We start from the raw sequence: 25,726 nt of genomic DNA on the forward strand, positions 1-25,726 counted from the left end.
GGGGGCCACACCCTGCTGGAAAGTCCTTGGCACAGTCACAGGCTCTGAAGATGAGCAGCAGCAGGGCAGGCGTGGCCTCTGGAGGTGCTTCTCCAGAGCTGAGGAGCCTAAACCCCGGGGCAGGCGCAGCCACTGCCCTGCTCTGCCCCACCTCTGGACACTTGTCTGCTGACACAAGTGCCCCTTCCCAGGATGCCTCTGAGGAAGTGTGAAGGCCTTCCATGCTTCAGAAGAGGGAGACAAGTTTTTGTCAAGCAAATCTGAGTGGATGGGAAATGCCTGCATGGATAGGGAGCATCTGGGTGCCAGCAGCCTCTGACAGGGCTCCTGCTCTGTCTCCGTGGAGATCCACCTCACTGGGACTCGCTGTCTGGCTTTAAATCTTCAGTGTTCCTGATAATGAAGAAACCCACATCATTTCAAAGGTTGGAGCAGGGTGTAAATAGACAAGAAAGCTAAGGAGTCTTGGAATCCTTTTTTCCTAGAGAGAACCATTAGCTCGTTTTTATACACCCACCCACACATAGGTCAGGGCATTGCACACACGAGTTGTTCTATCAAGAAATATCCCAGCCCAGAGTTCAATTTTTTTTTCTTTTTGAGGTGCAGTGTTCTTTTGGGGGGATGGAATCAGGGCCTCACTCACATAAGGCAAGTGCTCTATCACTGAACTTATCCCCAGCCCCAGTCCCAGGTTTTTTATTGGGGTGCTCACACAGGGACTTTCTGCCTGGTTGACTGACTGCTGTCACTGAAATCTCACCCTCTCAGAAGTAGGTGTTCAGTAAAAATCCCAGGTACAGCTGGGCGTGGTGGTACATGAGTATGATCCCAGTTACTTGGGAGGCTGAGGCAAGGGGATTACAAGTTCAAGGCCAGCCTTAGCACAGGGAACTGGTTACCAGCTAGGCATCTGCCTCTGGAGCAGCTGTTCCAAAGGCAGGAGTCTTGGACCTATAGCTCTAAGAATGTTCTGCACCTTCTGTGTATATTAATTGGCTTTTTTATGTTAAGCCAAGTTTATATTTCTGAGATAAATCTCCCTTGATCATAATGTATAATCCTTTTTTTATTTTGAGGATTCTGTTTGCTGGTATTTTATTGAAGATTTGCTTCTATATTTCTAAGAGATACTGGTTTATAGTTTCTTGTGATATCTTTGCTTACTTTTGGTATCAGGGTAATACTGGTCTTATAGAATGAGTTAGGAAGTGTTCTCTCCTCTATTGGAAAGAGATTATGAAAATTCCTCCTCCTCCTCCTCCTCCTCCTCCTCCTCCCCCTCCCCCTCCTCCTCCTCCTCCCGCCAGTACTGGGGACTGAACCCAGGGCATTGCACATGCTAGGTAAACACTCTACCACCAAGCTACATCCCCAGCCCTTTTTATTTTTTATTTTGAGATAGGCTTTTACTAAGTTGCCTAGGCTGGCCTTGAACTTGCAGTTCTGCCTCAGCCTCCCAAGTAGCTGAGGTCACAGGCATGACCACCATATCCAACAAGATTTGTGAATGTTGTTGATCCTTTCAAACAGTCAATTTTTGGTTTTATTATGTTCCTCTATTATTTTTATTTTTTAAAAAATTTTTATTAGTTATTGATGGACCTTTATTCATTTATTTTGTTTATATGTGGTGCTGAGAATCGAACCCAGTGCCTCACACTTGCTAGGCAAGTGAGCTACCACTGAGCCACAACCCCAGCCCTATTATTTTTCTATTCCTTATGTCATTACTTTTTTTCTAATCTTTATTTTCTCCCCTTTGCTTGTTTTAGATTTCATCTTCTCGGGCTGGGGTTTTGGGTCAGGGATGAAGCACTTGTCTTGCACATGAGAGGTACTGGGCTCGATCCTCAGCACCACATAAAAATAAATAAATAAATAAAGATATTGTGTCCAACTGTAACTAAAAAAAATTTTTTTAAATTTCATCTTCTTGGCTATTTTTTTTTTTTTTTAGTATATCAACATGGAGGTTTAGGGGGCTGGGGATGTGGCTCAAGCGGTAGCGCGCTCGCCTGGCATGCGTGCGGCCCGGGTTCGGTCCTCAGCACCACATACAAACAAAGATGTTGTGTCTGCCGAAAACTAAAAAATAAATATTAAAAAAATTCTCTCTCTCTCTCTTCTCTCTCTCTCTCTCTAAAAAAAAAAAAAAAAAAAAAAACATGGAGGTTTAGGTTGTTGACTTGAGATCTTTCCTCTTTTTAAAATATAAGTTTATAAAAAATTTTTTTTAAAAAAGGCACCATAAAAAAAATAAAATATAACTTTGTAGCTATAAATTGTCCTCTAAGAACTGCTTTTGGTGCATCCCAGTGACATCCTTTCTTCAACCTCAGGTGCCTCCCCACCCTGAGTCAGAACTACCAGCCCAACTACACCCACAACCTGTGAGGACCCACCAGAAGCTGTGAGGACCTCCAGGTTTTGGGGAGATTTGCAACATGACATCATATAACCAAAGCAGTTACCCACAAATCTGCTGGTTTTCAGAAGAACAAGTCTCGAAGCACTGTTGAACTTCAGGCAGAAGTTTTATCTTTTCTGAGAAAGAAAATTGAAAAGATGAATTAAGAATTCTTTTCTTGTAGAAGCTCACTGAACAAATGACCCACCTTGATAACGATGAACTCAAGGCCCTGGGGCTAAAGAAAAGCAGGCAGAGTGACTCTGACTGGGGGATGCATTGGGAATTTTGGTTTTCTAATACCCAAAACCTCCCGTGCAAGGTAAAATGGCTACTTGAGACCATGAGAGTTGGCCTCCAGCCCTCGTCGTCAATGGAAGCTCACTAGAAGCCAACAACCTGTCATGTGCCAAAGCCTCTGAAGACTTCCACTTCTTGTTTAAGACAAACCTGGGGTTTCTCATGGAAATTTATATCTTTAAGCATAAATGAAGTATCTTTTGGTTGTTTTCTACAACTTGGATTCATTTCTACCTTATACCAGCTGGTCCTTACTGTTCACATGGATTAATGTGAGAAACATGATGTCTTTTTTTTTTACATTTTTTTTAGTTGTAGATGGCACAATACCTTTATTTGTATGTGGTACTGAGAATCGAACCCAGTGCCTCACACATGCCAGGCAGGTGCTTTGCCACTGAGCCCCAGCCCCAGCCCCACAGGATGCCTTCTAAAGGCTGGTTTTCACCAGGTGCGCAGGGGCACAATTGTAATCGCAGTGACGTGGGAGACTGAGGCAGGAGGATATCAAGTTCAAGGCCAGTCTCAGCAACTTAGCGAGACTCTGTCTTAAAATAAAAAATAATCAGTGGTAAAGTGCCTCTCAGTTCAATCCCCAGGACCAAATAAATAACATCTGGTCTGGTTTTACATTTGTTTAAGTGCGGGGAACCCATTTTCAATTCAATATGATTAATTGTAGACAAACTCTGTGTGTATGTGCCTGTGTACACTCCACACACATCAGCACAGCCTTCTAGAGTAGGCTATATTTTTTTATCAGATTTTCAAAAAAGACAATGACCTGTAAAAAAAAAAAAATCTGTCTTAGAACTAAAGAAAGAAGAAAGTTGGTAGTTGGGATAGGCTGTGTTTGCAGGGACGGACGGGTGTGGGGTGGTTTCAGGCGACGGGGCGGAGCCGTGAAGGGTCTGGAAAGGCAGTAGGGCCAGACATGAAGCTCCAGAGGGACACCTGTCTCCTGGGCTGGCAGAGACCGTGACATCCACAGCTGTTCTGCCTTCCCTGACTCCCACCCACCCACCTGTGTGTACCTGGGTCCTCCTGCTGGGCTGGGTTGGGGAGCCGCTCCCGCTGCCGCAGGGCCTCCAGGCCCACCAGGTCAGGCTGGTGGCAGTGGCTGCGCATCACCATCACCCGATGGCCCTGGGTGATGGCCCGGCTGCGGCAGCCTAGCCGGGCCTGGTCCCGGCACATCCAGTACACCTTCTCGCCAGCGGCCTTCTCCTTCCTGTACAGGAACGACTCGTACACCAGGAACCTGCCCCCCAGGGAAGTCCTCAGGAACTCCAGGGGCTCCAGGGGCTCTGGAGGGGAAAGAGAGTGGTGTGGGGCCCTGGAGCCCAGGCCTGCTGGCAGGGGATGTGCCTCTGTGTCAGAATGGAGGGGTGCTCTGTCCCCTATCCCAGGCAGCCAGCCAGGAAATGCAATCCCCCCAGAAGGAACCACTGTGGTCCCTTCTCCCTCACCCCTCTGCCTGACTTTTAGGGCCACGGGGACCAAAGCTCAGACCTACCAGCCCTGACACCCACAAATGCAGACTGGCTTCCTTTCCAAGGGCTCTGGTGCTGACCCTGAAGCTGCTCAAACCCTGAGCTCTGCTGGAGAGCTCTCCTGACCACTAGAACTATGCCCTTGCTGGCAGGTCCCCAGGGCAGAAGCTGGGCCATTCTGGGGGACGTCTAAGGCTGATCCGGTCCAGGTACCAAGGGTCTCCCAGTTCCCTGCCCCTCAGCCAGCGAACTCTCAGACATTTAAGAAGCTGACCTGAAGGTCTTATGATATTGGAGGTGGGGTGGCCAGAGAAAACCAGGTGGGAACTAAAGCTGGGGCAGCACAGGGAGAACAGGAGAAGGCAGGAAGACAGATTTGAAGGAGACAAGAGACCTGGAGTGGACAAAGCATCCAGGCAGGGAGACCGGGGCCCAGGCTTGCCCATCCTGCTCCCCTCTGTCCGCACCTGGGCCTTCCCAGTGGGTCAGGTTGGGGAAGTGCTCCCGCTGTCGCAGGGACTCCAGACCCGCCAGGTCGGGTGGGTGGCAGTGCCTGCGCATCACCATCACCCGCTGGCCCTGGGTGATGGCCCGGCTGCGGCAGCCCATGCGCGCCTGGTCCCGGCATGTCCAGTACACCTTCTCGCCAGCGGCCTTCTCGCGTCTGTACAGGAAAGAGTCGTACACCAGGAAGGTGCCCCCAAGAGGTGTCTTCAGGAACTCAGGACCTCCTGCAGAGTTGGGGAGGCAGTTAGAGAGCGGGAGCCTGGAGCCCAGGACCCAGCAGGGAAGAAGTGGGGTGTGCCCCTGTTTTCAGAGCCAAGAACAGCATGGCCCCTGAATGAGGACCCCCCACCTATCTGCATCACTCACTCACTGTTCGGTGGCCCTGAAGCCCAGGTCACAGAACCCACCATCCCTCCAAAACAGCTGGGCCTTTAGCTGCTAGGGCCTCCCTTTCCTGAGGAAGGAGACTGACCCACAAGGACCCTGCAGGTGGAGCGCCCACCCCACAGTGCCCACCGGAAGGTAGCTACAGCTTTGTTATATGTGCTCATCTATGAGGGCACCCACGGGGCCAGCAGGTGGGCGTGTGTTGTACTGCTCAGTTAGAGGAAAAAGTAATGGCTTTGGGGAACAAAGAAGCTCAGGATCTAAACAGGGATTTGTGACCTAGAGGGACAGGGCTGCGGAAAGATCACTCCCCTGGGAACCAGGCTGAGTGGAGATTTGAGCAAGGGCGTGGGAAGGAGGGTGGGAGCAGCCTGAATCACCTGCAGGACAGCACTTCCCATCTCACAGAGGACACCCTCCCTCAGTCCAGGCACAGGGTCCACACAGAGGGGGCTGGAGGTACTCAAATCCTCAGATAGCAGGAGAAGCCAGGAGAGCAAGGTGAGGGCCAGGGCGGGGCATTTGGCTGTGGAACCACCTGGAGAGCCCAGGGAGTAGAGTAGGTGGGATGCTAAGGGGAGAGGCCCAGGAGGAACAGCTGCAGGTGCAGAGTGTAGCACAGGCCCTGGACCAGGAACAGGCAGCCAGCCAGGAAGGAGTGGGGACACCTGCCTGAGGCAAATAAGATACATATGTGACCATGGGCCATGGGTTCACTGCCTTCCTCACTGCATTAAAATGTCAAGGAATAAAAAAGGCACAGAACAGAAGGCCAAAGACTTGGGGAGGAGGAGGGGAGAGTAGGCCAGAGGAGCCGACAGAATGAGAGACTAGGACCGGGGGGGAGGGTAGTTAAGGACATGGCAGACTGAGAACTCAACCAGGCCTGGCAGGGAAGCGACCAGGAAGCCAGAGGAACCCTCGGCAGAGCCCAGGGAGGGGAACTGGAGACCTGAAGTCCACAAAGATGGGGTCCACCATGGGCTCCACACAGCAGGCTGGGGGAAGAGCATGGAAACAAGATGCAGCAGCACGTCAGGAAGAAGTCTTGGGGAGAGATGCTGAGCTGTGTGTAGGGAGGAAGTCGAAGTCTGCACTGGAAAGCTCACACTTCTACCCGCTTTCCTGCCCAAGACCAGAACACTGGCAGCCAGGCTTGTGTGCCCTGGGCAGGTCTGTCCTGTCTATCCTGCTCAAAGACCCACTGAGGCATGGCCTGCGGTCCCGTGGCAGACGTTCGGACTGGTCAGCACTTGCATCAGAACTAGCCAGAGTCTGCCTTCATCATGAGCAGACCCTGGGGGTAAATGGACATCCAAGAGGAGCTGCTTCTGGAAAGACTATGGCAGACAATTGGAGAAAGGTCACTTGGAGAAACCAGGCTGCAGCCACCACAGGAAAGAAATGGAGGCCATCACTCTGCTGAGACTGTGGAACACGAAAGGCATGTTCAACTACAGAACAGAAACTGGCTACATGCAGTGGGCACATCTGTAACCCCAGGTACTTGGGATGCTGAGGCAGGAGGATTGCAAATTCAAGGTCAGCCAAAGCAACATTAGTGAGACCCTATCTCTAAAAATAAAAAGGGCTAGGGATGTGGTTCAGTGGTAGAGCACTTCTGGGTTAAATCCCCAGTACTGTGGAAGTGGGGGGGGGCCAGGAAATAAGAGAAGAAACTTAAATACAGCATTAAAAAACAAAACTGAGAAAATCTGGGGCTGGGGATGTGGCTCAAGCGGTAGCGCGCTCGCCTGGCATGCGTGCGGCCCGGGTTCGATCCTCAGCACCACATACAAACAAAGATGTTGTGTCCGCCGAAAACTAAAAAATAAATACTAAAAATAAAAAAAAAAAAAAAACTGAGAAAATCTTGGACAATATCACAAAAATGTCAGTCATCCCAGGAGGCTTGACATCCCAGTAATGGAAGGCACAGAAAGAAACCAGATGAGGAACACAGGAAGATGCTCTCCGTTGAAGGGCACAAGTTGAGGCCTGAAAGGCCCCCAGTAACCCCTCACAGCCAGGCACAGCAGGGAAGGGCAGAGAGCCCCAAGTCCTTGAGCAGAGCCATCGCACACAGGGCCAGGCACTGGGGAACTTCTATGCTGGTCCACAACAGGTTCAGCCGCCACAGAGGGATCCTTCACAGCCTGGTGCCCACACACGGTTGCATGATGAGGGGAGCTTGCCAGCAGCTCCAGATAGGCAGAGTCTCAAGTAGTCACTCAGGAGTGACCAGAGGAGGGACTTCCCCAGCCTCAAAACAAGAGCGAAATGAAGAAAAACAGACAGGCCCAGGGGCAGAGGGCTATAGAAGATACTCTGGGGTGGTGGCCAGCCAGGTCCCAGCCCCCAGGCCAGGCAGCAGCAGGGCCTAGAGGCCATCACCAAAGGACACAGAGCTATTGATGAGGTTGGTACGGGGGTTGGTGCAGGGAGGAGGAAGGAGGCTGCAGCAGGTCCTCAGAGGACCAGGCAAAGCAGCTACTGGACCACAGAGAAGGCAGAGCGCTGCGTAGGGAAGGGCAGTAGGACACCCCGGCTCGGCTAGGACAGGCCTCCATGGCAAAGTGGAAAGAAATGGCAAAATGGGCCTGGAGAGGCCACACGCTCGCTTTATCTGGCCAGAAGTCAACAGTGACAAGGAACTGGAAAGCCAATTCATAATGGTAGAAAGTTCAAGATCAGGCCGCAGATGCCCTAAGAAACAACAGGATCCCCGTGGAGTGGTGTTTGTGGGGTGGTGATGGGCGCGGATGTGCCTCACAGTCTCCTCTCCCTGAACCAAAAGTGAATGGAAATGGAATAAAGTGGGAGTCGGAGAGAATTCAACCAGGGCTCTCAGGTTTGGGAGAACTTTAGGGCCGAAAACTATAGAATAGGAAGAGGCAGGAGCGAGGAAGCACCTGATCGACCATCAAAGGGCGAGCCGGGAAGATGAGCAGATGGGGCTGAACTCACTCTCCTGGGCAGGCAGGACGGATGAGGACAGGCACAGACTCACATGGGGTGACCCCAAGAACAGGAGAGTGAGGCACAGGCTGGGGTGCTGCTTCATGGCAGGGCCCTTGCTTAGCATGCGGGAGGCCCTGGGTTCCATCCCCAGCACCAACAAAACTTCAAACCAAATAAAACACCACGCATGGTTGTGGTGATCAGATAGGGACAAATGCAACAGATCTGTGACAAGCTGGGGAGGTCTGATACCAACTTTTGGCCCCAGATTGTAAGAGGGGCTTGTCACAGGAAGTATGTTTATCTGCTTGCACTGTAAGCCTGAGGGGCGGGCTGGGTGGAGCAGGAGGTGAGCTCACACTCAAGAGAGTGGGACTTGCAGGTGGGCTGAGGGGCGGGGGCCAGGGGAGCGCCAGAGGTGGCAGATGTGGCTCCTCCAGCATCTTCACCTAATGAAGGAGGAGGGAGCAACATGCGAGGCCAGGAGGGAAGCCTGCGAAGTCTTCCAGGCACCTGTGCTCCCCCGCTGGGTGGGGCTGGGGCGATTCTCCCGCTGCCTCAGGGTCTCCAATCCCACCAGGTCGGGTGGGTGGCAATGGCCTCGCATCACGGTCACCCGAGAGCCCTGGGTGATGGCCCGGCTGCGGCAGCCCATGCGCGCCTGGTCCCGGCATGTCCAGTACACCTTCTCGCCAGCGGCCTTCTCCCGCCTGTAGAGGAAGGACTCATACACCAGGAAGCTGCCCCCGAGAGGGGTCCTCAGGAACTCAGGACCTCCTGAGGAAAATCAGAGGGGCAGTCAGGGAGGAGGCAGGGAGCAGGTAAGAGGGCTGAAGATGCAGGGGCAGGCTGGGCAGGCTGGATCGTCTCCCTGGAATTCAGGAAGCAAGGCTCGAGGTGTAGCCAGCTGGGATCCAACATCCTCAAGGACAAAGACTCACCAGGGTCCGCATCCTGGTCCTCATCAAGGGATCCCTGCAGGGCTTGGGGTTGGGCAGGCAGCTCCGGATCTTTGACTTTAGCTTTCTTTCTGGGCCGGGGCCTGGTGAGAGTCAGGGTGCCCGGCCCCCTGTGGTAGAGCAGGCTGTCCACACCTGGGAGCTGCTTGTCGGCACAGCCCTCAAGGCCATCTGGCCTGGCCTGAAGTTTCTCCATGGCTTTCTCCTGCTGCCTCCGAGCCTGTAAGCCCTCCATGTCGGGCTGGTGACAGTGGCCCCGCATCACTGTCACCCGTTGGCCCTGGGTGATGGCACGACTGCGGCAGCCATGTAGGGTGTGGTCCCGGCAGGTCCAGTATACCTTGTCCCCCACAGCCTTCTCCCGCTTGTACAGGAATGACTGGTGCACCAGGAAGCTGCCCCCATAGCATGTCCTCAGGAACTCGAGGGGCCGGAAATGGCCTGCGGGAGGGACCCAGGGCAGTCATGAGACAGAGACAGCAAGAAGGGAAGGAGCCAGGGGTCCCAGGAAAGATGGCTAGCAGCACAACTGGCGACTGAAAGGTGTTTTTCTCCTATATGGCTGGTTTGTGCTACGGCTTCCCCAGAGCTGGGCATGTGCAGAGCCTGGGTATGTTCCCACTGACCCTCCCTGTAGCCATCCAGGGAGGAATTGGAGTTCCTCTCCCCGGGCAATGAGGTGTCCCATGCTCCTGGGTATAAAACACCAACTCAAAATCACTCTGGCAGGGGATGAGCTGGGCTGTGACTCAGCAGCCTATGTTCCCAGACTCAGGTTATTGTTTAGGGCTTGTTTAATTTTTTTTTTTTGTACCAGGGATTGAACTCAAGCACTTAATCACTGAGCAACATCCCCAACCTTTTTTTTTTTTTTTTTTTGAGATAAGGGTCTCACTAGGTTGCTTACAGCCTCACTAAATTTAGAGGCTGGTTTCAAACCTGAGATCCTCCTGCCTCAACCTCCCAAGCCACTGGGATTACAGGCATGCACCACTACACCTGGCTAAGAATTTTTTTTAATCTATCTACATTTTGAACAGTACATGCACATGTGCTATAAAACTCAAATGATACTGAAAGATACACAGTGGAAAAGAAGCCCCTTGCCCTGTCCTGTCCCAGGTACACAGCATAGCATCACCTCTACTCCTTCAATCCCTTCTGGGTCAGGAGGCCTCAGCCTTCTGGAATCTAGGCCCACTTCCTAATTAGTAGTAACAAAACCATGAAAATTCACATCTATCTCTTGCCAGGGCCCCACCTGCTAGGCTGGTGCTGAGCACTTCCCATGCATGGAGCCCACAATCTCCATAACATCCAGGTTATCACACCTGCCTTAGGATAAATCTTGGAAATGCTAGAATTTAAGCTTATTTTCTGAGGCTATAGGGCCATCACCAGGTGGGGCTGGCATTTGCTCAAACTACAAGGCCAGAATCACTGGAACCAGTTAAAATTCTGACTTACGAGACCCTCCCCCATCAGATAATTCTGGAAGAAGCTGGGACCCCTATATCACAGCTGGTCCAGGAGCAAAGATGCTGTCCCATGGGCTTAATCATTGGGACATGCTTATATTTTTTTAGTCACTTTGACCTTGAGCACATCTTTTTTCTCTTGAGTATACTTTTAAAAAATACATATTTTTAGTTGTAGATGAACAGAATACCTTATTTTATTTATTTATTTATTTATTTTTATGTGGTGCTGATGATTGAACCCAGGGCCTTGCACGTGTCAGGCGAGTGCTCTACCGATGAGCCACAGCCCCAACCCCTCTTGAGTAAGTATACTTTTGAAAACATAAGGGGGCTAGGGTTGTGGCTCAGTGGTGGAGCGCTTGCCTAGCATGTGTGAGGCACGGGGTTCGATCCTCAGCACCACATATGAAAAATAAACCATTAACAAGAACAACAACAACAATAAAAGAGCACATTTAGGGCTGGGGATGTGGCTCAAGTGGTAGCGGGCTCGCCTGGCATGCGCGGGGCGCTGGGTTCCATCCTCAGCACCACATAAAAATAAGATAAAGATGTTGTGTCCACTGAAAACTAAAAAAATAAATATTAAAAAATTCTCTCTCTCTCTAAAAAAAAAAAGCACATTTATAAAAAACAAACAAAAAAAAAACACATGGGACCCTGATGTTTGGTGTGAGAGAGGGGCAGGTGATATGTACTCACCCATCCCCAACGTTGGGCGCTTCTTGGGTGGCAAGCTCAGCAGTGACAGGGCTCGGTACCCCACGTTCTCCTCTTGGGCTGGCTTGTTCTGTACCTGCCCAGGTGTGGGCACCAGCTCCTCGGGGTTCAGCCATGGGCCTGCCCGCTCAAGTGGCTCCTCCACTTGGCCTACAGGGCCCTGGGGTCCCTGAGGGTCCCCCAAGCCCTCTGGCAGGGCCGGGCTGGGCAGCTTCTCCCTCTGGCGCCGAGCCTCCAGTGCTTCCTTGTCAGGCGGGTGACAGTGGTCTCGCATCACTGTGGCTCGTAGGCCTCGGGTGACAGCCCGGCCTCGGCAGCCCAGACCTGCATGCTGGCGGCACTTCCAGTACACTTTGTCCCCCACAGCTTTCTCCTGCTTGTACAGGAACGACTCATACACCAGGAGGCGGCCCCCAAATGGGGTCCTCAGGAACTCCAGGGGCTGTGGAGCTGCTGGGGGAAGGGGAGGGCTGGATTAGCTATCCAGGGGCTTAGATGAGAGCCACTGAGGGGAGGGGGTTCTGGAGTGGAGCAGGGTCACTGTGTGCAGAGGGTACATTCTCAGAACCCCACTGCCAGCCCCAAAGCCCAGACTTTCCAGGCTGGTTTTATCGTGGTGGAGCGGGGTGTTTTTGATGAATTGAAGGAATTCTGCTCATCACTGCAATTCCCATGAGGGAGGGAGGATGGGGTGCCTAGAAGGCACTATATTGCACATGGGTGACATCACGTTGTCTGCACCTCAGCCTGGGATGGGGTGGTGATTAGAGATTGGGAGGCTCTGCCAAGAGCAGGGACAGGACATTCAAGGTCAGCATGATGGAAGGGTGGGTTCACAGGCACACATTTCAGCATGCAGGCTCACAAACGAACCCTCACCTGTGTCCAGCTTGCTGCGTTTCTGCTCAGGAGCCCTCAGGCTGGGCTGGACTACCAGGGCCTGTTCCTCCTCGGCTGGAAGGATCTGGAGGGTGCTAGCTAGGGTTTCAGGGCCAGACATCTCCAAGGACACAATGCAGTGTACTTCTGTGGGCTTGTCCACCCCATCCCCATCCTGGTCAGAGGCCATCAGCAGGACCAGATTGGAGAATTCCTGGGGTTTCCCGGGGGCTGCTGGGATGACATCCGTGCCCACGTCGGGGGAAGGCTCCTGGCCAGCCTTCACACTCTCATCCTCCTGATCACTGGGCTCAGGCAGGGGCATCTCGAGACCAATGGCCTGGCCCTCAGGCCACACTCAGTACTCCCACCCCTGGCAAATAGGTGTCTCCTCTTTCTCTTCCCTGACCAGGAGCCTGGGAGTCCAGGGGCTCTGTCCTAAGGAAGGAGGCAAAAGCCCAGTCAGTAGAGGAAGCCTTTGGCCTTGGGGCTCTAGAAAATGGACCTGGGATGCAGCTGGGACAGATGGGGCTGCCCTGGTGATAGGGCTGAGAGGCTGGGCAGACCTGATGGAAATAAGGGCCTTGGGCCTGTGCTTCTGCTCTGCAGACACTGCTCCTGGTAGTCTTGGGCACATCCAAGCTGCCCCTTCCCCATCCACACACTGTACATGGCGATGCCTCTCTCCAGGGCCCTCAGATGACTCACATACTAGTAATTAAGTTTCTACCTACGGAGCCTCGTCATCCCAGCCCAGATGCAGTGTCATCACTGCTATTCCATTTAAGCTGCCAGCCCAGTGTTATGAGTCAACCATTCTTACTGACCCAGTATTCAGATGAGGACACCGAGGCACAAAAACCTGACATTCCCGAGGCCGAAGAGGCAGGAAGGTAGACCCAACTGTTTCTGCTTAGATGCCCAGGGACCTTCCTGGCTTTCTCTGACCCCATCTACGTCGCCCTGACTCTGCACCTGTCAAGGAACAAAGGCATGGACAGCAGTGGCACTTTGCAGACCTGAGCACTGAAGCCCTGGGATGTGGGACTTTCTGGAGTCACAGAGCCAGCCCCTAGTCTAATGTGGAGGTCCCAGGCCATTCCAGTCCTCCAGAGATGCCAGTGTCCCTCCAGAGCAGTGACCTTGTGCCTGTACTGTTGCTGACACTGCCTCAGCAGTTGGAGCAGGGCAGGTGTTGGAGAATCCTTCCAGGCCACTGGGGGGCTCTCTGACTTCCAGCCTGGAGAAACACAGGATGGATAACCAGGAGCCAGTGCAGGGACCAGCTGGCCTGGAGACCCACTAGGGGTGGGTTATCAGCCTGGGCTGGCTGTCTGTCTTACTGGGGCAGCTGGGTAGTGTGCATTGATGGGGTGGTTCCCACTGCTCAGTAAGAGCCCCTAAATAAAACTGCAGCACCCCTGTCATTTTTAGCTTCTTTACTGAGGAACCTCACCTCCAAAGTTCTGGGATTCCATTTCCCACTGGCCTCTCACTTCTGCCCCCATGCTCCCTGGTCTGGAGCCCCCAAGTCAGTTCTAAGTCCTGGTCAGTTCCAAGAACCGAGTGTGAAGGGCGCTGAGTCCCAACAGCCTTCCGCATCAGCGGGCGTTGCACTGGGCAGCAGTAAAGACCCCCAACCCAAGGGACAGGGCTCGAAGGAAATCTTCCAAGTAACAGATAATTGATGGGAAGCCCGACGCACCCCAGCCTGTCCTCTGCATCGTCCCCCCAGCCTCAGTCCAGCCCCTGGACAAGCCAACCCCTGCTCCTCCTGTGCGTCCTTTCCACCCCTCCCATCCCGACCTATGGGGCAACAGGGGACACCAGGGACCTGGGGGCTGTCTGTGGCAGAGACCCAAGGTGGCCTTCAAGACAGAAAGTGGCGCGGCCTGGAGCCCCGCTCACATGACGCCCGCCCCCATGCTGACGTCCCTCTGCAGGCAACCCGCCCCTCGGCTCCCCTGGCCCGCACAGTCCGGGAGTGAAGGGACTGAAGGGATGGCTGTGGCGACTGAGACCCGAGTCCTCCCTGACTGGGGCCTCGAGCCACTGGCTCCCGTGCCCACCCACAGAAGGCCTTTCCGACCGCTCAGGCCACCCACTCACTGTAGCCATGTGGCTGCTGCCCACCCAGCACGTGGACCGAGAGGAGGACCCCTCCGCAGCCTCTGGGCAAGCTGGGCCTCCTGAGTCAAAGTGGGTGTGACAAAAGAAACCACCACCAGGTTCCCATAGGCCTGCACCCGGAGTCTGAGATCGGACTACGCAATCCCTTCGACTAAAATTCTATTTAAAAGGCATCCAAGATCCAGGTACCTCAAAAGATATGGAAAAGCGCCAAGGCAGCAAGAGTCCCAGCACTGTGTTGACCTCCCCCTTGGGGAAGGGCTGGGCCCCGCAACATACCAGAGTTTGGATTTGATGGACTGTTCCCACTCTCCCTGTTAAAGAACTTGGAGTGGTAGACTGTTAAACGACCCCAGATCCTCCTTTTGAAGTATTTAGGGCTCTTTGCAGTGGGTTTTGTATCCATCCTTGAATCTAGACTGTCCTCAGTGATTTCCCCACAGTGAGAGTGCCCAAGCCCTCCTCTACATGGGCCATAGCCACAGGAGGAAGCTGTGTGGAAGGCCATGTGCAGGGCACCCAGCCACTGCCAGGCACGGAGGGGATCATCTCATTCCTGCCAGGCCACTGCCCCTCCAGCCATGTGCACCCAAAGAACCCTGATCAATGATAAACTATTGTTATTTTGAGTCAGTAAGATTGGGGTCATTTGTTACACAATAATTGATACACTTAGCAAGTGACTGCACCTAGGAGGTTGAGATGGAATCATCCTAATAGTTGCGAAGTACCTGGCATAGAAAATAAAATAACTTTTTTTTGGTATGTGTGGTACTGGGTATTGAATGCAGGGGTATTTTACCACTGAAGCACAGGACTCCCTCTGAAACACACATGCCTGACCTTCAGGGAAAGATTCCCCCACATGAGAGGATGAACCACAGAAGGTGGCCCATCCATACAGTGCAATGTTATTTAGCAAGTAAAAAGGAATGAAGTTCTAATACATGCTTAGTGAAAGAAGTCAGTCACCAAAGACCAAGTATTGTAGGAGTCCATTAATATGAAATGCTTAGGGACTGGAGATGTAGCTCAGAGGTACAGTGCTTGCCTACCATGCACAAAGTTATGACTTCAGTGCCCAGCCTCACCCCCCAAACACACACACACACACACACACATACATATACATATACATACATATACATGTATGATGTCTAGAACAGGACAGTCTATGGAGACTGAAAGCAAACAAGTTGCCTGGGCTGAGAGGAATCGTGAGAGTGGGGAGTGATGGCTAAGGGTATGGGATTTCCATTTAGGGTAATGCAAATGTTCTAAAATGGTGAGGTTTGCACAACGATGTGAATACACTAAAAACATTGAATTATATGGTATATTAACTGTAGCTTAGTAAAGCTGTTAAAAACCAATCCTTGTAAGTATGACTCACATTTTGGGGGTCACTTGGATGAAAAAGGTTTTCTACTCCTTAGACTGCTCTACTGGAGTTCTCCTACCCGGGCTTGGTTTCCTCATCCCAGTAGACAGGTGGCATGAATTATATGTTATATGTTGTGATGATTTTTTTCTTTTTGGGGGTGAGGGGGAATTAAACCTAAGGGTGCTTTACCACTGAGCTACATCCCCAGCCATTTTTTACTTTGAGACAGCCTTGCTAAGTTCCCAAGACTGGCCTTAAACTTGCCATCCTTCTGCCTCAGCCTCCCTGCTTGCTGGGATTACAGTCACACCAGGCTGTTGTGTGTGATGTTTTCTAAGTTTTAATATCATATGCTAAAAATTATATGGAACCCATTTACAAATGTTAAGAACATAATGCTGGTAGATCACCCATAATTCTGCTAAATGCACAACAATTTCCATTCTCATATTAGTGCCTTTAGTGCCCACTTTATTATCTGTAGCACACAGTGTTCAAACACGTGGTTTACTACTTTTTTTCTCTTTAGAGCAGAACACCTCACCTGAAGACCAGATGGAGCCCTTGTAAAGGACCAAAGCATTATATGGGCCCTTAACAGCTACAAAAACACACCAGCAGCAATATTCTAAATGGCCACACGATGGCGATGTTTCCCACAATATGTTTCCACTGCTTTCTTGATAAAATGAAATGGGTGACAATGTTTTCAAATAAAGAATCTGGAAATTTTTCCTGGGACGGGGATGGGCTTTAAAAATACTCCCCAAAAGTCTATGAAAAATGTTAATTAGAAAGCAAGATCCAATGAACCCATTATGCCCCATCATCTTACATAGAATTGAAAACTTGAGGCAGTGGGTTAAGAAATTCAGGGAAGGCCAGGCACAGTGCTGCAGGCCTGTAATCCCAGTGCCTCAGGAGGCTGAGGCAGGAGGATAGCGAGTTCAAGGCCAGCCTCAGCAATTTAGTGAGGCCCAGTGGTTAAGCACCCCAAGTTCAAACCCTGGTACTACAGAAACAAAAAACAGACTGTTATGAAGACACTGACACTGCCTCTATCTCTCAACTCACTTGTCTTCCCTTCTATTTCTTCTCCACTTTGGTCACATTTGTTATTTATTGACTATTTTTCTTTTATAAGTCGAGACCTTTCAAACAATTAAATAAATAGGGCATAATAAATCAAAACGTTGAAAGTGTTAAGAATGGTGATTTTATATTTTCTCAAATTTCTTCTGTTCATCTTCTCATAAATGAACTCTTTTTATAGTCGGGAAATATTAAGCGCTTTAAAGATAAGCTGTGCCTCCTAGTTTCTTCTCTAACTCTAACTTAGAAAAAAACGTGGATCCCATTACCGTGCAACCTCCGAAGAGGCTGGATTTCTTCCCAAAAGAAGCTGCAAGGAGAAGCCCAGCAGACGCCCTCCAGTGGCCACGGTCATCCTCGCCAGCTTGGGGACCTATCAGCACCGCGAACTCAAATGCCCGCCCCAAACGCACCCTCGAAAGAATCACACCAGCCCCCTCTGGAGGCTGTTCTACCAAACCACTGGCCAGGACACTTGAAAGACCCCATCAGGGAAGACTGGAGAGGAGCGTCCACCGCGGCAACGTGGGATCCGACTGCATCCCGGAACAGAAGCCACGCACCGGAAGCACTGCTGAAAGCTGAATAAGGTCAGCCGCTTGGGTTAACGGCGGCGGTACTCCAAGATTAATTTCTGGGTTTTGCTTGTCCACTGTTAAACATGCTGGTGGAGAAAAAGATGCTGGCATTCAGGGAAGCTGGGTGAAGGGTATATTTTTGTAATTCTTTATTTTAGTTTTTGCAGTGCTGGAGATCTAACCCAGGAACTTACATACACTGTACCCCTGAGCTATACCCCAGCCCTATTTTTACAATTTTTTTAAAAAATGTAAAATTAATACAAAATAAAAGTCTTCTGAAAATCCAAGTTTCAAATTTATGGAAGCAACAAGTTGAGAGAGAGAAGGAGTAACCTAGGGACCTCCTGTAAAGTGATGAGAGAATAGAGTGCACACGTCCTCCTGCCCACAGTGGGCACAAAAGTGACCTGCCCAGATTCACCTCATTGGTCCTTGACTTGAATCTTTGTCAAGAGTGAGATGCTATGACATGGGCCCATCCTCCACTGCTGAAACCCGACAACCTCCCTTCCAAATGCCACCTTCTTCCCTGCTCTGCCACTGGGGAAGTGTTGGCCTCAGGCAATTAAGTGTCTAGGACAGCTGATGAGGTCCAGAGCCAATGTGCCTTCCTCTGGCCTGAGCAGTGGGTGCTTAAAGTAAAACAATGCCAGGCATGAAGAAAACCGATTTAGAGAGCTGGGTCATGCCTTGGAAGTAAGTGGTCAGCTGTATCAGTGACCCTGCAAACCAGATGCTTTATCATTCATTACAGCTTTGCACCACAGGAGCTCAAGATGAATCTGGCCAAGGGGGACACTGTAGGAGACTGAAAGAAGTGCCAGGGTTACCATAGCTACCACCTTGGACAGCATCTCTATTGTAGGGTCCAGCCTCGGGCCAGCACAACTCCATCTTTGTGGGGTCACCAGCCTGCTGACCTTGACCCATCCAGCTTGGCTATGGTGGCAGCTGCTAGCCACTGCAAATCTCAGGGTTATCTTGCCATTTTTTGTTTGGCTTATCAGAAGCTGTACCTCTGAGGAACAGCACTAAATCCCAGTTGAAATCTCACAGAAATATGTGTCTTCCCAGCTGGACCATAAGCAAGACTGCCTCCAAGAATCCAAAGGGTTGAGACTTAGGATTTTCAGGATTTCTGTTACCAAAGACCAACCATGTGCCAGGTGCAGCTAGCATGCAGCTCTTTACTCATCTCCCAGATGACCCATCACTTAGATTCTGGGGCTCTGTGCTATCACTGAGGAGGAAGTTAGGGCCCAAGCTCAGTCCCCATGGTCAAGAGCCAAGATGATAAGGGTGGCCACCATTCAAACCTCCCCTGCCTGTCTTCTTCGTTCCTACCTCTTGAATTCTGACCCATTGGTGTCAATAGGCCAAGGCTCCCACTCCCCAGCTAGGGTGATCTTGCCTCCCAGGTGACACTTGACAATGCCTGGAGATATTTTTGGTTGTTATATTAGGGTGGGGGTAGGGTCAGTGTGACTAGTGCCTAGTCCATGGAGGCTCAGGTTGCAGAACAGGGCAGCCGTGGCAACCACACCACTCACCACAGGGAGTGTCTGCTGTGAACTAAGGACAGTGCCAAGGCTCAGAAACCCCCTCAAGACCAGCATTTAAAAAATGAGGTAGAAGCAGGCACGGTGGCAAATGCCTATAATCTCAGCGGCTGGGGAGGCTGAGGCAGGAGGATTGCGAGTTCAAAGCCAGCCTCAGCAATGGCAAGATGCTAAAGCAACTCAGTGAGACCCTGTCTCTAAATAAAATACAAAATAGGGCTGGAGACATGGCTCAGTGGTTGAGTGCCCCTGAGTTCAATTCCCAGAACAAAAAAAAAAATGAGGTAGAAGAGAAAAGCTGCCCTGCACATAATGAGGTTAAGTGTAGTTTTCATGAAACTTTTATTTCAATTATTTGAGTATATATAATTATAGTTTATATGAAAATTCTCTGGGTACTTGATCAAACATAGATTCTGGGATGGGGCTATAGCTCAGTGGTTGGCATGTACTAGGCCCTGGGTTCAATCCCAGCACTGCCAAAACAAACACAGATTCCTGTATTCCACATCAAAATTCTGGTTGAGGATCTAAAGGATTCAAGAATCAAGATTTGAAAAAAAAATCAAGATTTTTTAATAAATATCTGAGTTTTCTTTCTTTGTTTTTTGGTATTGTACTGGGAACTGATGCCAGGTGCACTTTACCACTGAGCTGCATCCCCAGCCCTTTTGTTTCTTATTTTGAGACAGGGTCTTACTAAGTTGCTGAGGCTGGCCTTGTACTTGTGATCCTCCTGCGTCAGCCTCTGGAATTGTTGGGGTTACAGGCATGTGCCACCACAAACATCTGTGTAAGAGTTTTTATTTCCTTTTTTTTTCCTTCCCCTTGTCTAAGGCACTGTTTTCAAATGTTCTGGTCACTGGGCCTAAAGTCATTAGGTTCTAGAAAGCAATTTTTAAAATTGCAAAGGAAATATCAATTTGCATTACTGTAATAAAAGTATTATTTTTTATAAAATTTTTATTATACATATATATTTATTACAGGTTGATTTAAATATACATTTTTTTTTACTTTGATCACTGTTTTGGGTCCTATATTTTAGGATTTTTTGTTTGTTTGTTTGTTTTTTGGTACTAGGGATTGAACACCTGGGGGCCCTTAACCACTGAGCCATAGCCCTAGTCCTTTATTTTTATGTTTTAAGATACGGTCTTGCTGAATTGCTAAGGCTAGCTTTGAATTTGCAATCCTCCTGCCTCAGCCTCCCAAGCCACTGGGATTACAGGCATGTGTCACTGTGCCTGGCCCTAATGTATATACTTTGTGATATTAAATTTTCATTCTACAAAGACTTTTCAGGTCAGACAGATGGAAATAGGACATTCAAGCATCTCAATGTTTATGGTTTGTCACTCTCTTATCCTCTCTCCCCTCCCCCAAAATTGAGGGTATAGAGCAACAACTCAAGTGCAATACTCACACTGCTTCTTTGACATTGCCCTCCTGCTGGTGGTCTCAAGGGGCTCAGTGTAGGCCCCAGAGCCACATAATATTAGGAATAATCAGGTGTCTCTCAGATACCCTGAGTCCAAACTCTAACTGCTAAGTTCCTGAAAGCCAGGAGCCTCTCCTGGAAGCTGATAGCAGTTACTTTCAATCATGAGAGAAAACTACATCACTATCCACCTACACCTGGGTCTGGGGCACTAGCTTGTGAGGGAGGAGACCTCAAGTCCCATGACTTCTCTGGCTGCTTCTCTGGCTACTTCACCTGTGAAGTAGGAAAAGCAGCAAATGAAATACTCTAAGTGAAATTCTTCAATAAACAGTATAGCATCAAGGACAAGAAATTCTTGGTCTAGGCTCAGTAGGTCCTAGGCAGTGGAAGAGGGAGGAGGAAAGGCCCTGCAGGTAAAACATCACCTGGATGATCACTGTGCTTCCCCACCAAAGAGCCATTAGGGTTGGAGGTGTGCTCTGCCTAGTGCATGGGCCCTCTGTGATTAGCACACACTCTGGGTGCACTTACTCCTGGGAGATACTGAAGGTGGTGGACCCCAAAGACTAAGATCTGCTACTAAAATAAGGGTTCCTGCTGCCAGCATGATGGGGTCTTCTGAACCAGACACTTGCTTGTTATGGAGAACTGCCCTGTTTATTATAGAATGTTAAGCAGGACCCCTGGCCTCTACCTGCCAGATAGATGCTATTATCATTCCCCCACAAGTTGTAACAACCAACATTGCCAAATACTCCCTGGGGGCAAAAATGCCTAAGAGTCACTGATCCAAAGCAAATTAGAAATGCAGAGAGTACAGGAAGGGAAATTGAACTAATAATGTCAGCTCCATATCCCTTGCTAAAGTTGGGATCTTGAATATTACCTAGGGGCCCAAGAGTAAAGACATACTCCTGGGGCTGGGGCTCAGTGGTAAGGTACTTGCCTAATGTATGAAGCCCTCAGTACCACATACAACAACAAAACAAAACTACAAAAGGCTTATTCCCAGGGCAGCCCTATTGGGAGGTGGTTGGAGCTTTAGGAGATGGGGGGTGCCTTTCAAAGAGATAGTGGGACCCCACCCTTCTTCTCACTCTTCTTCCTGGACTTGAGTTGAACAATTTGTTCTGTCATGTTCTCCCTGCCATTGCCACCCAGCACCCCTACCAGAGCCCCAAAGCGATGGATCTTCCCGATCTTGACCTGGAGCCTACAAAAATGTGAGCCAAAATTAACTTTTTCTCCTAATAATTATCCCAGGCATTTTGTTATAATGACAGAAAGTTGACTAATTTATTCCCGATCACCCTAGATCAGAATCTTGGGTAATATATTCCCTGATCACCCTAGATCAGAATCTCCTTTACCTGGCCTGATGTGTTATCACACACATCTTCCATTTCATTTTCTCTCCTGTCACCTGAGAATTTTCTTCCTTACTGCCTCCTCTTCAGCCCACACTAAACCCAGGCAATGTTCATCTTCTTTAGCTTGCAGCCACTCCAGGGCCGACAGGTTATTCTTCCCAAAGTTTAACTTATGTCATGCATCTCCCAGTAAAAATCATGGCTTAGCTCATCATGAGCTTGGCAGTACACAGGTTTCACTGTAGCACCTATTTCACACACTGTTCCCTCCCACAAATCTCACTTATGGCTTTTGGAAAAAGAATAAGATAAACCTGATGGTATCATACCATAGAGTCTTAATCAACACTGGAAATGATATTGGCCTTGGTAAAAAATTTGTAAAAATATCCCTTTCTTTGGAATTGAAGTTTATACTTGATTAGCTGATTGTGGAAATTCAGTATCCTCTGAATGCAAGAAGTAGAGGGTTTAAAGCAGGGTTTCAAGCTGGGCATGGTGGTGGCCTGCCTGTAATCCCAGTGGCTTGGGAGGCTCAGGCAGGAGTATTGCAAGTTCAAAATCAGCCTCAGCAATATAGCAAGGCCCGAAGCAACTTAGGGAGACCCTGCTTCAAAACATAAAAAATAAAGGCTGGGGATGTGGTTAGGTGGTTAAGCAGCCCTGGATTCAATCCCTAGTACCAAATAAATAAATAAATAGCAAGAAAGAAGTAGGCTTTCGAGCTGTCAGACCCACTAGATCCCTCATCAATGGGTTAGCAACAGTCTTTTGGAATGGAACGGAATGGAATGAATTAGAATAGAGCTAGAATAGATCTGCGTCATGTGAGCTGGGGTAAGCGGCTCCCTTTAAACTTGTGCTTGAGTAATCTATATCTACAAGCACAGGGAATATACAAAACATGTTTCTAAGTGTAGGTTGAGTCAAAAAGTTTGAAAGCCATAATGGGCAATCTATAGAGTCAGACCCGATAGAGGTGGGTAAGAATCAGCAAAAAGTGCAAGGTCACTGGGACCCTTGGACGCAAAGAAGGGACCGGGCAGGGGTGGGTGCGGGATGGGAAGCCACTGGGCGGACACCGCTGGGGAAGGCGGGCAAATGTGGGGATTCCCGATTTGGGGGCGCCAGGCTTAGTCCAGGGGTCGGATGGGTTGGGGAAAGGAGAACCAGGAGAAAGGAGGCGAATCGCGGGTGTCGGACAAGGCGGCCGGAGCCCGGGACGCAGAGCCGGCACCCCCCTCCCCAGCACAACAGCCCCAGGACCCAGGAGAGCCGGGCCGGAGCGCATCTAACCGTGGGGCGCATCCAACCGTGGGGCGGGACCCTCCGGGACCCTCCCTGCCCGCTGGGGCCCGTCCTCACCGACGGCAGCGGGCCCTCCCTCTCCGGCGACGGAGCCGCGGCGGGTCCCTTGGTCTCGGCCGCGGCAGCCGCAGGCGTCGACCTGGCGGCCCAGTCCCCTCCGGCCAACACGACCCTAGCGCCCGCTCCCCGCCCAACCTGCCCCTTCGGGAGCGAGCCCCGTGCCCGCGCGCGCGACCCCGCGGGGAAGCCGGCCTCTCCGAATGCCCAAACAGGCTCCTAGCGATCATGCGCAGTAAAGCCACGGAGTCGTTTCGTGGGCAAATTCCACTTCTCCGGGTCTTCCCTGCGCGCCGCTGAGCTGATGGCCTGGCCAGTAGGCGTGTAGGGGCGTGGCCCTTTGTCACGAAAGAGGCGTGACCATCCTGGGATTGGGAGATCGCACCAAGGGGCAGGGCTCCCTCCACGCAAAGGGGCGGGGCAAATGGGTTTGATTGAAAGCTCTGGATCTTCCCAGAATTTGACTTTGCGCTGATAAAAGTGGGGCGTTTTTGTAAATACATACCTAGGCTTGCCGCTTTCCTGAGCCAGTGGAAAGAAATTTCTTATGCACCTCATTTAAGCCTAAAAGGTCCCCACCCCAAATCCAGGACAATTTGATCTTCAAAATAAATAATCAGCCAAATTCAGTGACGCAAACCTGTAATCCCAGCAACTCTGAAGGCTGAGGCAGGAGGAGATCCCAAAATAAAAAATAAATAAATAACCGTTAGTAACAGATTATAACCTTAAATAAAATAATCCACGGATTGCTTTTCTAGGTGAATAAATGGGAGAGAATATTTTTTTTTTCTTATGGCAGAAAAACAATTTTAAAATGCAGGAAGAATAATGCAGGGCCGGGCTCATTGGCGCACACCTGTAATTCCAGCAACTCTTCTATGAGTTTTATAATTTAGCTTTTACTAACTTGGATCCTTGACCTATTTTGAGGGTTTTGTTTTGTTTTGTTTTGTATATTATATGAAGGAGGTTTTCACTCTTTTTTTTTTTCCTGACTTATATTTTGAACTGATTTTACACCTACCCAGAACATTTCCATAGATACTCCAGTAGTCCTAGTACTATTTGTTGAAAATCCTTCCCCCATGTAAGTGTCCCAGCATTGCCTCACAGGTGTTAGGTACATAATCTCAGAAATTTAGTAGGTTGAGGCGGGAGGACTGCAAGTTGGAGGCCAGCCTCAATCACTTAGGGAGACCCTGACACAAAATAAAAAATACAAAAATCTGGAGATGTAGCTTAGTGATAAAGTGCCCCTGGGTTCAATTCCCAGTACCAATTAATAAGTAAATATCCTGGGGAGTGTGAATCTACAACTTGGTCATTTTTTTTTTTTTTTTTTAGTATTTATTTTTTAGGCGGACACAACATCTCTGCTTGCATGTGGCGTCAAGGATCGAACCTGGGCCGCACGCATGCCAGGCGAGCGCGCCACCGCTTGAGCCACATCCCCAGCCCACTTGGTCATTCTTTTAAAATTTTGTTTTATTTTGGGGTGTTGGGATGGGAGCCCAGGGCCACACACATGCCAGGCAAGCACTCTACTACTGATCCCCGACCCCCCCAGCCCTTGTTCATTTCTAGATTACCTATTCTGGGTACCTTGAGTTTCCAGATTTCCTCTTTCTGATCAATCTTTTTGAGAATGAATCTAATCTTGCATCGTTAAGATCATTGAAATTATTTTTTATGTGTCCCTGCTTTTTTACACCTCTCTATTGTAAACTTCCTCCCGCGGTATAACGTATTTTATATAGGACTGGCTACCTAATTTAGTTATTTTCCTATTAGCAATATCACTACAGGGGCCGGAGTTGTAGCTCAGTGGTAGAGCGCTTACCTAGCAAGAGTGAGGCACTGGGTTCGATCCTCAGCACCACATAAATAATAAGACATTAAAAAAAGAAAGAAAGAAATATTGCTGCTAAGTCCGAGGTCATTCCTGACATTTGGGGAATGTTCTGGGTAGGTGTAAAATCAGTTCAAAATTAAGTCAGGAAAAAAAAAAAATCACCTTTGCTAGACTTTCAGCCTTTTGGTAGCAGAAAAGCCTTTCCCCACGGGTGCAGCCCTCGCCCACAGGTCCAGCCCTGGGTCCAGCCCTTGTCCACTGGTCCAGCCCTCGCCCTTGATCCAGCCCCCGCCGTTGGTCCAGCCCTGGCTCACTCACTGGTCTAGCCCTCGCCCACTGGGCCAGCCTTCGTTCGTGGTTTCAGCCCTAGCTCACCGATCCAGCCCTCACCCATTGGTCCAGCCCTCGCTCATCGGTCCTCTCTGCCTCCGCCGTGTACCGACACCGACCCACGTCATCCTCCAGCAACTCCCGGCCGCCGGGTGCCCAGGGTACCGGGATGGCTCCCGGAGGTGCTTTCCTGGGACACTTGGCGGCGCCACATCCAAGTCCCTCCTCATTGCTCAGAGCTTCCTGCTTCAAGCTGCGCGTCCTCGGCAGTGCCTGGCGCTGACGCTACTCCTCCCTGGAAGACTCCCAGCTGCAGGCCCCGCGGCGCTCCTTCCCGCCCCTCCCCGGCTCCAACGCTGAGGCTGGAAGTGACCTGGGACTCCAAGAGGGCTGAGGCCCAGGTCCCAGGATGGGAAGACTATCGCACTTCCCAAGTCTTCCCGCATCCTGCGTCCTCCGTGGGGTCCTTTCCTTTTGGCATCCTTTCACATCCTCTGTATTTTCAGGGCTAGTCCTCCT

At 50.3% G+C, this 25,726-nt stretch overlaps 1 protein-coding gene across 6 annotated transcripts; it reads right to left on the reverse strand.

Moving 5' to 3' along the window:
* Nucleotides 1-259: 259 nt before the first annotated feature.
* Nucleotides 260-25,448, reverse strand: Flywch1 (FLYWCH-type zinc finger 1). Of its 6 annotated transcripts, XM_048789310.1 has the most exons (10): nucleotides 23,023-23,237; nucleotides 17,267-17,367; nucleotides 12,098-12,535; nucleotides 11,201-11,671; nucleotides 9,000-9,458; nucleotides 8,572-8,835; nucleotides 4,671-4,934; nucleotides 3,745-4,017; nucleotides 2,475-2,547; nucleotides 260-393 (listed from the first exon to the last, which is right to left on the reverse strand). In XM_048789310.1, the coding sequence occupies exons 3-10, from the start codon at nucleotides 12,420-12,422 to the stop codon at nucleotides 354-356; spliced, it is 2,169 nt and encodes a 722-aa protein (XP_048645267.1). In that variant the 5' UTR covers nucleotides 12,423-12,535; nucleotides 17,267-17,367; nucleotides 23,023-23,237; the 3' UTR covers nucleotides 260-353. The 6 variants fall into 6 exon arrangements, with proteins under 6 accessions (XP_048645267.1, XP_048645265.1, XP_015346341.1 ...); XM_048789308.1 differs by lacking the exons at nucleotides 17,267-17,367; nucleotides 23,023-23,237 and adding an exon at nucleotides 25,268-25,448; XM_015490855.2 differs by lacking the exon at nucleotides 17,267-17,367 and having other exon boundaries at nucleotides 11,201-11,668; nucleotides 23,023-23,238.
* Nucleotides 25,449-25,726: the final 278 nt, after the last annotated feature.

The sequence above is a fragment of the Marmota marmota genome, unplaced genomic scaffold (genome assembly GCF_001458135.2).
Source record: "Marmota marmota marmota unplaced genomic scaffold, marMar, whole genome shotgun sequence".
Classification (NCBI taxonomy): domain Eukaryota; kingdom Metazoa; phylum Chordata; class Mammalia; order Rodentia; family Sciuridae; genus Marmota; species Marmota marmota.

Coding starts and splice junctions, on each gene's coding strand:
- Flywch1 (XM_048789308.1), bottom strand. CDS start 12,422: ATGCCCCTGCCTGAGCCCAGTGATCAGGAGGATGAGAGTGTGAAGGCT. Junction 9,459..11,200: donor GCGCCCAACGTTGGGGATGG/GTGAGTACATAT, acceptor TCCCTCCCGCAG/GCCATTTCCGGCCCCTCGAG. Junction 8,836..8,999: donor GGACCAGGATGCGGACCCTG/GTGAGTCTTTGT, acceptor GATTTTCCTCAG/GAGGTCCTGAGTTCCTGAGG.